Source organism: Rhincodon typus, chromosome 12, assembly GCF_021869965.1.
Source record: "Rhincodon typus isolate 14 chromosome 12, sRhiTyp1.1, whole genome shotgun sequence".
Taxonomy (NCBI): domain Eukaryota; kingdom Metazoa; phylum Chordata; class Chondrichthyes; order Orectolobiformes; family Rhincodontidae; genus Rhincodon; species Rhincodon typus.
Window position 1 is genome coordinate 13,569,818 of NC_063343.1, and position 15,023 is coordinate 13,584,840.

The following is a 15,023-nucleotide window of genomic DNA, read 5'->3' on the forward strand; positions in this document are numbered from 1 at the left end:
ATGCTTACTCAAAACAATATTCAGAAAAAAAGGCTGAATATATGAACATTGTCTTAATTTAAATCTCTGTGAAAAATTAATCTCCTTCAGTAAAATGCACACATACTAAAACAAAAGAAAAAAGCTCTAAGATGACAATGGAGGGCAAGACCAGCCAACACTGTCTGCAGGGACATGAGAGATGGTAACGTAGATTCAGGAAGCACTTCCTAAAGCAAATAATGTTCCTGAGGTAATTACATCCTTTCCTCAGTGAGAAATAAAAATATGTTAATTATCATTTGCTGGGAAATTTTGCATAAAAAGAATATTTGAGTATCAAACCGAACAAGAATTCTGAATAATGATCATGAAATCCCGTTGTGAATGTATTAATGCAGCTGTGTTTAGAGACAGTCCAAGTAGAGAATAAAAATCATTCAGAATTACAAAGCAGCCATGCAATCAGGTTTTTGCCCACTTAATTTAACTGCATTTCTGAAACACAAGTGGAGGATTCAGACCTGTAAGTGGATTCTCCCTTCAAATAAAGGGAAATTTGTGACAGTTGGTAGATGCTGAATCTGTCATGATGAATGAGACACTCATTGGGCTTTTCACTGGGGTACTCCCTTGATTTGCCTGGAGATAGCCTTGTTGTCCAATTAAGGATGGTGTTGTGGCTATCGAAGATAGACAACCTATGAAAGGCTTTCCAGCTTGAAAGGCAGTGCTGATTGTAGACCATAATCTACTCTCTCAGTTGAGAGAGATGAGTCATGAGGAGTTTAACCTGAGGGTTACCATGCCTCAGGTGAGGGGAGAGGTTGAGAATGCAGGGCCTTCATGGTAACCTCAGCCAGTACAGAAATTGAAGCCACTCTGTTGATGTCTCTCTGCATTGTAAATCAGCCATTCAGCAAATGGAGCTAACCACTTCTCAGGTAATTGCAAAAAGTGTTTCAAGATGGGGCACCAGCAATTCTTTTGTGAACCCTTAATCAAAAATTGCATTTTGAAGTTAACCCACCACTATCAGAGATAATAGGGGTGTTAAACCCTTAAAAGGGTGTTTGCTGTTGTTCAGAGATCCTCTAGGCCTGCCTCAAGTCCTGGCTACAACCCAACCTGCCTTCAAGAGGATATCTTCAAGCACATCATCTTGTCTGCAGGAACTTCGAAGGTGACTGGAAAATACCAATTAGTCTCATTTAGCTAGTGTCAATTTTGTTTTTAACGAGTCTGATCAACTACCCACTTTACGTTGGCAGGCAGCCCTGCCATCATCCAATCTCACGTCCGGAGTCAGGATGAATCCAAACCGTGTGGAAGCAGGCCATTTGGCCCATTGAGTTCACAATGACCTTCCGAAGAACATCCCACCCAGACCCACCCCACCCACCCTACCTCTGTAACCCTGCATTTCCTATGCAAATACAAGCCCATCTAACCTGCACATCCTTGGACACAACGACAATTTAGCATGGCCAATCCAGCTACCCTGCACATCTTTAGACTGTGGAAGGAAACTGGAGCACCCGGAGGAGACCCACGCAGACATGGGGGGAGTTTGAAAACTCCACACAGACCCACCCAAAGCTGTATTCAAACCCAGGTCCCTAGCGCTGTAAGGCAGCAGTGCTAACCACTGAGCCATTGTGCTGCCTGTAGAGCAGCGTAGTGGCTGGCAATGCCAGTTTTGGTTCCTACATACATCCAAGGTTGACTCTAGCAGAGACTAAAAGTCCAGTTCCTGTTTAATTAGTAAATATTCTTCCACTTTAACCTATATAGTACAATTGGATCTGTCTCCTGCCATTTTAGGATACACAGAAAGCTAGCACACAGGTGCAGTAAGTAATTAGGAAGGGTAATGGAATGTTGGCCCTTATTTCAAGGTGGATGGAGTTTAAAGATAGGTAAGTTTAATTGCAACTGTACAAATTGCTGATAAGATCACATCTGGAGTACTCTGAGCAGTTTTAGCCGCCTTATTCAAAGAAAGATTTTGTCACTGGAGGACAGGATTATTGGATTCTTAAGGGGCTAGACAGGATAAATGCTGAGAGATGTTTCCCGTCATAGGAGAGTTTAGGACCAAACAGCATTGTCTCAGAATTAAAGGATGCCATTTCAAGACTGGGATGAGGAGGAATTTCTTCTCTTAAAGGATTGAGTATCTTCAGAACTCCTTAACACAGAAAGCTGTGGAGGTAGAGTTTTTGTGTATATTTAAGGCTGTGATAGATTCTTGATAAGTAGGAGAATCAAGGGTTATAACGAAAGACCAGGAAAATGAATGTGAGGAATGTTGGATCAGTCATGATCCTATTGAACTGCAGATCAAGTTTGAGGGGCCAAATGGCCTTTTCCTGTTCCTATTCTTTTCAATCTTAAGTCTGTAATGCATTCTCTGAATTATTTCATTTTGCCATTGGCAGTTGTTTTACATATAATCCCATATTTAACACCTTCAGCCCCAGTCTGGGCTGTCTTGATATCTTGCGCACATAAAGTAGAAAAAAAAATGCTGATAACCTATCACATGTCCAAAGATGCCTCTTTACATCAATACCTCAATAATTCTCTCATTTTTAGTCCTTGTATTTTCTTCATCTGCACATTTTGTCTCTCATTACCTTATAATTTGCTAGGTCTTTGTTGAACACCTTCCTACGGTCTCAACCTCTCCTGTACACAAAATGCTGTATATTTAATTTCCTTTCTACCCATCATTATCTACCTTTCCATCCCAGTCTACCACTTTGCATCTTAGTTTTCACCTGCCTATTTATTACCCTCTACATTTTATTAACCTTCCCCATTCTGTCTACCTCTCAGTCTACATTCCCTTCTTATTTTTGAAGGCTATGAGCCTAGTGAGGGAGTGTGGGACTAGTGTAGGCAGTAGTACATTTTTTGCAGGATAGGTTCAATGGATCGAATGGCCTCTGATGTATTGTATGATACTGTTATATTCTCTCGTTTGGGAAAGGCTGGAACCACAGGACACTATTCAAGAATAAGGACAGGAGAAGAAATTCTGGAGAAGAGAATTTACAGCAAATTATTAGTATGTGAAATCTCTTCTCCAGAAAGCAACAGAGGCTGCATCATTGAAATTACTTAAACTTGAATTAGACAGATTTTCAAAAGACAAGGAAAAAAGGGTATGGGAGGCAGACAAGAAAATGGAATTGAGACCATAACCAGATCAGCCAGAACCTTACTGACTGGTACAGCAGGTTCAAATGACTGAATGACCTACTCCTGCTCCTAAATCATATATTCCTATGTACTACCTTGTATCCGCATCTAAACAGTCAATATCATATTCATCCTCATGTCACTTTGCATCTATACCTCACTGTTTATTCAGGTTGACCTTCTCACCTTGCACCCAAGCCTTTTTGTCACAAACACAACTCTATGCTTTCTCTCCTTCCAGCAGAAAGTACATAACTTCAGGAGAAAGCAGAGAGCCAGAGGAGGACGGCGTACAGTGATGGCCACATTGACGGTCAATGCCAACGTTTGCCCTCCTGGCCCAGTGAGAAGGAGGTCTTGCTACAGGAGGATTGAGATTTCAACATTGGTGTCATAAAAGCCTGTTTCCAGAGAAACTAATGCTCACGTATATTGAGATAGCCGATCTCTAGCTATGGGCACTGCTTTCTGGACTTGCATCCTCTGAGGTGGATTGCTGCATCCATCCCTTTGCTATTTCCAGTGGCAAGTGGCTGAGGAGGAGGAAGTTGTTTTTGCTGCTCATTCAGCTACTGGTCCTCCTCCTCCTGTTGATATTTCTCATAAGTGCAAGGTGGAGCTGCATAAACTGTTTCCAAGTTGCAGTGAAGGTTGACAGCAGATATTCTAGGATTGATTGAATCAGAGAAGTGCAGATCAAGGTGAGAGGACAGATACTGAAAATTACATGGAAAGTAGGAATAATAACACACTCAGTAGAAGTGCTCACCTGGACATAATTGCAGTATCCATTTTCAGCAGTTGAAAGCTTTCCAAGCCCATAAGTTTCACCAGAGACAAGATGCAGGCAGCTCTTGAACCTATGCTTTGGCTGTTAAAGCCAGAATGCTGGCTCAAATGCAAAGTTAATTACCATTTGCATACTTTAATGGTTTGCTGGCATTTGCACATAGCTTACACATTAACACGACTCTCATTGCCTCTGGAGACCTGACGTCTTAACATGTACACATAACTTATTATTGCTCAAGTGGTTTATACAACAGAAGTCAATGTAACCTTTAAATGGCTGCAACATATGAAATATTTTAAAACAGCAATGACAATTCATGTAGCAATTCATAGGTTCCATCTTATATTGCCTAGTAAATAATGAAGACAAACATACCTTGGCCTTGTCTTGCTTGAAATTGCTGTTGAAAAGATGCGTCAGATTTTCAAATGTTGTAGTTAGTGGCATCATGAACAACTCAAATTCATCTTCATCCTCACCTTATGTGTAAAATAAAAATGAAGAAAATGTTTTCACAATAAAAATAAGAAAGAAGTGAACTCAAGCTTCACACCACTCTATTCAGTCCATAGTTAACCTTGCAATTTTGACATCTCCCATCAGCATGAAGACAGCTCTAGATGTTGCCACAAACTAAAATGTTGACAAGAGTTAATGACTGAAACAAAACTCAGTGCATTCCACACTTAAATATCAATACTATTCCTGATTTCTATCCTACAAATCTTACTGTTAATCATACTCATTGTCCTAGATAACCCAATCCTTTCATTATTAGACTCCTGTTTGTTGGTACATGGGGTCGGGTGGGGTGGGGTGGGTGGGAAGCTCTTCAGAGGGTTGGTACAGACTTGATAGGCTGAACGGCCTCTTTCTGCAGTGTAGGGACTCCACAGATCCTTTCAGGCTCTGGGGACTTATCTACCTTAATGTTTATCAAGACTTCCAACTCCTGCTCTGTCTAATATCAACATTCCCCCCACAATACTTTACCATCATCCATGTCTTTCTCTTTGGTGAATTCTCATGCAAAGTACTCGTTAAGGACCTCATACACTTCCTCTGACTCCACATATAAATTCTCTTTTATGTCCTTGAGTGGACCTACTCTTTCCTTAGTTGCTCCTAATATATGTACAAAATGATTTGGGATTCTCCTTAATCCTACTTACCAAGGACATTCATTGCCTCTTCTAGCCCTCCTAATTTCTTCTTTTTTTGCTTCCTTTGTACTCCTTGAGGGCCTTGTTTGATTTCAGTTTCCTAAACTTTATATATACTTCCTTTTTCTTTGTGACAAAGCTTTCAATATCCCTTGTTATCTCAGGTTCCATGAATTTTGCCATCCTTATCTTTCATCCTCACAGGAACTTGCTGGTCCTGAACTCTGGTCAACTGATCTTTAAAAGACTCCCACTTGTCAGATGTAGATTTGGTCTCAAATAGTCACCCCTAATCTAATTTCTTCAGTTCCTGCCTAATATTGTTGTAATTAGCCTTCCCAGCACTTTCACTTAGAATGAGTTGGCACAGTGGCTAGCATGCTGCCTCAGAGCGCTAGGGACCGGGTTTGATTCCAGCCTTAGGTGACGGTCTGTGTGGAGTTTGCACGAATCTCCCCGTGTCTGTATGGGTTTCCTCCAGGTGCTCTGGTTTCCTCCCACAGTCCAAAGATGTACAGGTTATGTGGATTGGCAATGCTAAATTGCCCATAGTATCCAGGAATGTGCAGCTGGATTCCCCATGGGAAATGCGAGGTTACAGGGATAGGGTAGAGGGGTGGGTCTGGGTGGATGTGCTTTGGAGGGTCACTGTGACTCGGTCCAAATGGCCTGCTTCACACTGTAGGGATTGTATGATTCTACCAAGTCTTATCCTTAGTCCTAACTATCTTAAAACTTATGGAATTATGATCACTGTTCCCAAACTGCTCTCCCTCTGAAATTTCGATCACCTGGCCAGGCTTGCTCCCCACTAAAAGGCCACTTCGGCAGCATGGTGGCTCAGTGGCTAATACTGCTACCTTAGTGCCAGGGACCCAGGTCTGAATCCAGCCTTGGGTGACTGTGTGTGGAGTTTGTATGTTCTCCACTTTTTATTCTTCTCAAATTTCTGAGGGTGACGGAAAAAGGTTTATGGGTCAGTTCACAGTTATCATCCATTGTAGCTGCTTGTCTTGTCGTTGCTACCCTTTGGTCTTCTAAATGAGTTCTGATTACAGAAGGTAAGGAAATGTTAAATGTTTCTAAAATAATAATTTCCCTGAGAGAATCGTAAGGACTATCAGCTGTTAAGGGCTTATCCATCTATCAAAATTATTTTGTTTAACTGTCTCAAACTCACTCTAGGTTTATCAAGACTGTTTCCATAAGTTCTGAAATCTCTGAAACATACTAAGGGGAGGATGAGGCAACCATGGACGACAAGGGAAGTCAGGGACAGCATAAAAGCAAAAGAATACAATGCAGTGAAGATTAGTGGGAAACTTGAGGATTGGGAAGCCTTTAAAAGCCAGCAGAGAATAACTAAAAAATCAATAAGGGGAGAAGATGAAATATGACAGTAAGTTAGCTAGTAGTGTAAAAGAAGATTGCAATTGTTTGTTTTGATATATAACAGAGAGACAAGTGAACATTGGACACTGGAAAATGAGGGTGGAGAAGCAGTAAGGGAAAAAGAAATGGCAGAGAAACTTAATAGGAACTTTGCATCAGTTTTCACAGTGGAAGATACCAGCAGCATGCCAGAATTTTGAGAGAGTCGGGGGCCAAGGTGAGTGAAGTGGCCATCACCAAAGAGACAGTGGTGGAGAAGCTGAAAAGTCTGAAGATGGATAAATCGCCAGACTAGATGGACTACTCCCAAAGTTCTGAAGAAGATAGCTGACAAGATTGTAGATGCATGGGTGGTGATCTTTCTGGAATCACTGGAGTCAGGGAGGGTCCCACAGTACTGCAAATTAGTTAATGTAAAATTCCTATTTAAGAAGGGTAGGAGGCAGAAGACAGAAAACTACAGGCCTGTTAGCTTGACCTCGGTCATTGGTAAGATTTTAGAGCCCATTATGAAGGATGAGATTGTGAAGTACTGAGAAGTACATAGTAAAATATGGCCAATTCAGCATGGCTTTATTGAGGTGAGGTCATGCCTGACAAATCTGTTAGAATTCTTTGAGGAGGTAATGAGCAAATTAGACAAAGGAGAGCCAGTGGATGTGATTTATTTGGATTTCCAGAAGGCCTTTGACAAAGTGCTGCACAGGAGGCTGCTAAATCAGTTAAGAGCACATGGTGTTCGGCACAAGACACAGGCTTGGATAGAGGATTGGCTGATTGGCAGAAAGCATAGAGTAGTGAAAATGGAGTCTTTTTCAAGATGGCTGCTGGTGACTAGTGGTGTTCACACAGGTCCGTTTTGGACCACAACTATTATATATTAACAACCTGGACTAAAGAACTAAGGTCATAGTTGCTAAGTTTTCAAATGACATAAAGAAAGATAGGAGAGGGACAGGTAGTTTTGAGGAAGCAGGGAGGCTGCAGATGGACTTGGACAGGCTAGGTGAGTGCGCAAAGAAGTGTTTGATGGAATACAATGTGGGAAAGTGTGAGGTTATGTATTTTAGTAGAATAATAGAAGCATAGACTATTTTCTAAACAGCGAAAGGTTTTGGAAATCTGAAGCACAACAGGATGTGGGAGTCCTAATTTAGGATCTTCTTGAGGTTAACAGCTAGGGTTGGTTGGCAGTTAGGAAGGCAAATGCAATGTTAGTTTTCAACAGGACAAAAGAACACAAGTGTACTGCTGAGGCTGTAAAAGGCTCTGGTCAGACTGTATTTGGAATATTGTCAGCAGTTTTGAGGCCTGGATCTAAGGAACGATATTCTGGCCTTGGAGGGGGTTCAGAGGAAGCTTACAAGAATGATCCCAGGGATGAAGGGCTTGTTATATGAGAAGCAGTTGAAGTCTCTGGGTCTGTACTTGACGGAGTTTAGAAGAATGAGGAGGGATCTGATTGAAACTGGCAGAATGCTGAGAGCCGTATATATAGTGGATATAGAAAAGATGTTTTCACTAGTAGGAGGGTCTAGGACCCAAGGGCACATCCTCAGAGTGAAGGCACAACCCTTTTGAATTGAGATTAGGAGGAATTTCTTCAGCTAGTGGGTGGCGAATCTGTGGAACCAATTGGCACAGAAGGCTGTGAAGGGGAAGTGACTGAGTGTTTTTAAGACAAAAATAGATAGGTTCTTGATGGATAAGGGGATCAAGGGCTACAGGGAGAAGGCAGGCGAATGGGCGTGAAAAACATATCCGTCATGATTGAATGGCAGAGCAAAGTCGATGAGCCAAATGACCTAATTCTGCTCCTATATCCTCTGGTCTGTGATCTTTGCCTGTATGCTTTGGGGACCAACTCATATGTGCTTAGAATAGCCCTTTTCACCTTTTCATGATCCCTGAAACGTTCCTCTGACAGGTTCACATACATCTCTTGTGCTTCACCAGTTAATTTAGTTCACATGTGCAAGTTCCAATTTGCTTTCGGTCATCTCATTTGGCTTGCTATTTTCTCAAACGGCATAAAAAATGCTTCCATATCGTTCTCTTTAAGTTTTGGCAAAGTCTGCACAACTGTAACCATCTCCTGATGGACCTGTGGATTATGACTAGCAATTTCTTCTTCCAAGTCTTCCCAAACCATAGGTGAGATGGGTATTAAACTATTGAATCTTTATTACTCCAGGACATATCGATGTTCAATGGAATCTTGAAACTTCTTGGGCTGCTTCATTTCTACCCTGTTTCTCCCAGGATCCTTGGACGTATTCCATCAATTCACAGCATCCTTCATCCACTGAACTAACTTATCTACAACTTTTATGTATAAATTTCTCATCTTTCTTTTGACTAACCTCCCCTTAATCTTTTCATTAGCAAACTCTGATACTTTGTCACAAGGAGTGAGTGAGACAGAGACCATTGTAACAATTCATTTGGATAAACATTTGAAATAGGACAGAGGGTTATGAGAGCAGGTGGAACAGTGGAAGTCATACAATATTGCTCTAACAGAAAGCAGACAAAGGCACAGGTGCAAAGGGCTAGGTGACCTGCATTTGTGTTAAAAACATTAATGATGCTAGAAGGGAAGGTCGTAGAAGAAATGTGGCTAGACTATTGAGTTTGGTTTTATGCACTTCACAGTAGATGTAATATAACAGCAATGGAAATGGAGTAGCACAGATTCACAGAATGTTACCATTGCATCAATGAAAAAATGCTTCAAATGTTAAGGTTATTTTGACCACAGCTGAGATGTTTAAGAAGTTATCTCACACAACCTTCAAGACTGCAATAATGTAAAATTATTGTGGACTGTTTCCACAGTGAATTGAGACAACAGTAATTGCCCCAAATGTAAATTAAACTTAAATGGAATTGAAGGAGGTTAGAGAAAATAGCTTACACAGATCATGTGCAGAATGTTAAATTCTCTGTCACAAACTCTATTTTGGAAAAAAAGGAAAGCAACACTTTCAAGTGCTTGAAAAGCATGAATAAAAAGGGAAATGGGAGGTGATCAAGCAATTGGGGCTAGACTGGGGCTTGGGTGGAAAGATCTAATATTCAAATAATTATCCCTGTACTGAAATGTTCTATGATTCTAAAACAGTACCCACTAATCGCTGCTCAATATTTGATTAAAAGTTCCAAGATTAGGCAGGACTAGAAATTAGTATTGGTTGAAATGTTGTTTAAAGTTGAAGAGTTTTTGATATTTATAACCCATCTTTGCCGAGATGAAGAATGGTCACATGGACAAGTTGGGGTTTACTGGCATATGTGGAACAGGACCACAGCAAAAATAGTAATGAGGAAGTGGAGTAGCACAGTTTCACAGAATGTTACCTTTACATATATGAAGAAATGCTTCAACACTATAAGAAAGCATAAGTGGTGAATTTTGCATCCTCTAATCAGCAAATTTTGATATAAAGGTTGTATTCAAAACAGAATCTTAATTTTATATTCCTTTCTGTTCTTTTCAAGAAGTAGCATTTAACAGAAATTAATTTGGTTGCTGCTGAAATGATAAAGGTAAAAGTAACAGTAAGTGATAGGCCATTGTAAGTATCAGTGTGAAGACTTGAAGTTCCATTATGTTAATTAAAATAGAGTAGTTTGATTAGCTGGGTAATAGTCTTTGGGACCTGTCACCATGTTACAATTCTGAAGCTTAGTTTAAATCTTCATGTAGTATTGTCTGCTTACGTGCAAGAACAAGACTAAGGACTGGAAGTACAAACTTATCCCAAGTAGAAACAGCAAAGATGGAAATGCAGAGCAGGTCTGTGAACCTTTCTGTAACAGAAAGTTAGGTCAGCGTTTTGAAACTTTAACAGTAAAACTTCACCTAAAAATGGATTTGTTCTGCATAGAAACAGGCCATTCTGCCTATCATGTCAGTGTTAGCTATCTTATTGTGACTTATTGTATATTTGCAATCTTTTCTTATCTTTAGATTTAATATTGAAAGGGTCATGACAAAACTATGTCTTTCAGAAAGACATCATGTGCATCATAAAAAGAGCTTTACCACATCTCCCAAGAAAAGACAGACTTGCATTTATGTAGCAGCTTTCAAGGCCAGGGGACATCGCAAAGTGCTTTATAGCCAATGAAGTAATTTTGAATTGTATTCACAGCGTTGGTGTAGGAAACAACAATCAATTTACAGACACAAGCTCCTACAAACAGAAATGTGATAATGTCAAGATAGTCTGTTATTGAATTGTTGATTGAGAGATAAACATTTGCTCCAATTGTTCCTTGTGGTAGGTATGTTTCATATTTTAACTATGCTTCCAATAATGAATTATTCTGCAGTTCCCCATTTGAGTACTTGTGTTTATTTTACATTAACGGTCCCAAAAGGGGAAACATCCTCTTTACATCTACTCTATCAAACTCCTTTAAAACTTTAAAGGCATCTATCGAGTTAACTATTCTTTTTTGAGAATAAAGGCCTCAGTATCTCCTTCCAGTTCTTGTATAATTTTTGTAATTTTCTTTGCACCTTCCCCAGTGCTTTTATAAACATTAAATGACTACAATACATTATGCAGCATATATAAATATAATATAGAGACAAGAACTGTACAGACAAATCAAGATATTTTGTGTCCAGCCATGAATGAATAGTTAGCAATTTTCCTGCTATAATTGTGTGAAGGAGGAATACAGGCCAGCAGATTGGAATAACCTTCTGTCCTGCTTTGGTGGTCTTTAATGTCAACAGTATTCAGATTTAATGACAGATTCAAAAGATGGTCCTCTCTAGCAACTGTTTTTAAGTGTTAGGCTAAACAACGTGTTTAAGACTTGCAGCGTGATTGTGAACTCACAATCTTCTGAATCAGAGATTGACAGTTTTGCCAAATGAATCAATATGACCCTTAACATGTATAAATTTTATAGTGAATTTAAGTGATTTAAAGTTGTTTTTTGTGATGAGAAAGGCTTGTGCCATCAATTCTGTTTTTCTTGCTGCCTCACTGCAGCCATGTATTCCCACACCAACTGAGAACTGTAAAACATTCAAATTCAGTATTCTCACATATTTCTTCCTGTGCAAAAGCTGGTTTAGCAGTTATAAATTCAAAGAAAACTGATTTAGTCTCCCTCATGGCCTTAAGTGCTTTTATCCAAATGGTTTCAAGTCACAGCACGTTTAGGGAATGAAAATCCTGAGACAAGTTGTCACCCTTTTAGTAATCAAGAGCAGGCGCCACAAACATCCAGTTAAAATGTAAGTGAGGTCACAGTTACTCTATAACTAGATTCTGATCATTTTTGTAATGGAATTCTATACTTTATTTTACAACCTGATAAAGGCCAATTAGCTTTTTTTTATCTTCACTTTTTTCTCCCCTGTTGTTCTGAATGCCTGAGGAACTCCATATATGGATGATCTGTAAATGTTTGCAGAAATAGTGAAGATGGAAAAGCTTGTCATTTTTCAAATATTGCATTCTTGGATGAACAATTATTTAGGTAAGATAACCTCTCCTCACATCACTTAACACTGGATAAACAGCTACCCACCTGTCAAACACTGCTTCTTAGGCACCAACACCCCAGTAAAATGTCCCTCCAGCAGTGTGAATGGGGAGATGGGGAGAGGTAGAAGTGCTGGTTTTTGGAGAGTGGTGGTGGTTGCGGGGGCGAGGGTAACTTGAATGGGCCCTTTCCTCATCTCAATTTACTACATTTACATTTTCCAGTGAAGGTCATTTGATCATGCCAAGAGGTGAGGACTATGTTTGAATTATCCCTTCCTAGTGCTGTTCTCCTGAGGTTAATTCTAAGACTCCTAGGTTAACTCAACACTGAGTGGGTATTAAATCTATGAAGACCAAGTCTCAGCTACTCACTCCTCAACTTTACCAAGCTGTTGAAGAAACCAGCCTGCGTATATTGTTACAGGATGATAAGTTTACTTGATGATGTATGAAGTGAGGAGATGTCAAATTATTTGAATAACTATCAACTTGAAAAAAAACATATTAAATGCACTAAACCAACAGAATTTTACTAATAATACAATACCTCTAAATATCAGTGACCTTTCTGTAGATGCACATAGTTTGTGGTTGGCGTCAGGTGAGATGTCAAATTAATATCGGGGCTTTTTATGGAAAGGTCCCTTATTATTTGAGGAGGAACATGGAGCTCATCCAGTATTCCAGATATTTCTCCCTGAATAACACCAAAATCTGGCTTAACTATTTCATTGTGTATTGTGGAACATTGTGTATGCTACATGATTGGCTGTAGCTATATGATGGTTACTAACTTTGAAGATAATTCTTTCTACGTAAAAAATGTGATGTCTTCGTTTTGTGACAATTCAATGATGTCATATTCCTTTGAGTAAATCACATTGAGCAAAAGGAGTTTTATGATCTCACTTCAAGCATGTGCAGTCATAAGATGAAGTCTTATATAGCTCAGCTACAGCAAATCTACAAAAGCAATGTAAACCCAAGCCAGATCTATTATTAATCAAGTTAGAAGAGTAAACAGTAGTCCGTAAACAAACTGTTGGTCTGACATGACGAAGTCTAAAATAATTCTATTAAATCTAGCAAATTCTACATTCGTAATCATGACACACTTGCTTTTTTAAAATTAAAAATAAGGTTACATTCCAGCATATGTACAGCTATGTATAAATAATTATTTCCTTAATGGACTAGATGCCAGCTCCTTTAATTCTATTTACTTGTACACCATAGAAATTCTTGGAAGACAGGGAAAAAGTAGTGTTACGTAGGTTTAATATTTTGTTCTTTTAATTCAAACTATATCAGTCAATGAAAGCAATACTGTCTCTTTTAGTAATAATTAATCAATTATGAGCAATAATCACATTTTTTAATCATTGCTCCCTTAATGAAAACAGTTTTATAATGATTTGTTTACCTGATATCTAATGAGACACAGCTGCTTGCCGCAGAGCAAATGCTTTCTCATGGATATGTAAATGAACCTTGACAGATGCCAAAATAATCAAGTTTAAATTGTTACATCAAATGCTTCATAAAACGTTGTATGATTCAGTAACAGCAAATGCTGCAACAATATTTAGCTTTACACTGTTTAAATTGTAAGATTAAGAACAAATTCTACGTTCACAATTTTTAAATTTCAACCTGATTTAATATATTTAAATATTTTTAAAGTGTTCATTGAAATTGCTATGTTTTTCGGCTCAACTCTATCGAATGCGACTCAAATCTTGGCCATTGTCTAGGACCTTGTCCAAATGGCCAATTATTACATGCCAAAAGAGGGTATTTGGTCACTGGGGCACCCTTTTAGGCAAATCCTGTACATTCAGCCAACTATCAGGAGAATGGACCTTGGCTGACACCTATTTACCAACATTTAGATCCCACCTATTGATCATGAGTGTTTTAGCACCTCACTAATGTACTCTGCTAAAATCGCAAGTTGAATATGCAATATTTGTGTGACTTTAGTGTTCCAAAGAAACTGATTTTATCCTCCAAGCAATAGGGAAACTTCATAATTATGTGAACAATCAAATAAATGTCACGGTATTAGACATGCCTTTTGTAATACACTACACGAATAGTCTGGATTTGAAGAAACGTGCTATATTATCAGCAGCCTGGGTTTGTAACATACTACAGACACTACGGGTTTGGATTCTACTGTACTGCAAGTATTGAAATCTGGAATTGCAAATTGCTACCTATTCTGGATTTGTAAAGCTCAAATATAGCATGACAGTGTGCATTTGTAATGCACCAAATATATTTCAGCCTGGATTTACGATATTCAATATATACTGAAGTATAGATTTGTAATATACAATGTATGCAAACAAGGTATACAAACATATGAAATAGAGTAAAAGTAGAACATTCAGCCTTTTGATCCTACTCCACCATTCAATAACATCATGGTTGATCAGTTTGAGTTTCAAATTCCAATTCCTCTCTACCTCCAATAACCTTTGATTCTCTTGCCTAATGACAACCGGTCTACATACACCTTAAAAATATTTAATGAACCCACTGCAACTACCTTCTGAGGCAAGGAGTTTCAAAGTCACATTACTCTCCGAGAAAAAAAGTTCCCCTCATCACTTTTTTAGAAGGACAATGCTTAATTTTAAAAGTGTCCCCTAGTTCTGGACTCGTCCATAAGAGGAAACATCTTTTCTATGTCCACCTTGTTAAGGCCATTCAAGATACAGATATTTTCTAATCAACCTTTTCAGAGATGTTATGACACACTTCTGGTGCAAGTAACTTTAATCAAGTCACCTCTCACTCTTCTAAACTCCAATGGAAAGAAATCCAGCTAGTCAAACCTATCCTCAAAAGCTAAGCCACACATTCCAATCTGTTGCAACTCAAATTAGTAATACATTGTATATGCTTAATACATTGTATATGTTTAAGTGTGGATTTGCAATGCACTACGGTTTGAAGGGTATTACATAT

The 15,023-nt window shown here is 38.9% G+C and overlaps 1 protein-coding gene across 1 annotated transcript in view; it reads right to left on the minus strand.

Annotated features, from left to right (window-relative positions):
• Positions 1–15,023, minus strand: part of LOC109934887 (ran-binding protein 17-like) — a 557,500-nt gene that overhangs the window by 307,852 nt on the left and 234,625 nt on the right. The window contains exon 7 of the mRNA XM_048603939.1: positions 4,355–4,458. Within this exon, the coding sequence (XP_048459896.1) occupies positions 4,355–4,458 (104 nt within the window). The remainder of the gene's footprint in view (positions 1–4,354; positions 4,459–15,023) is intronic.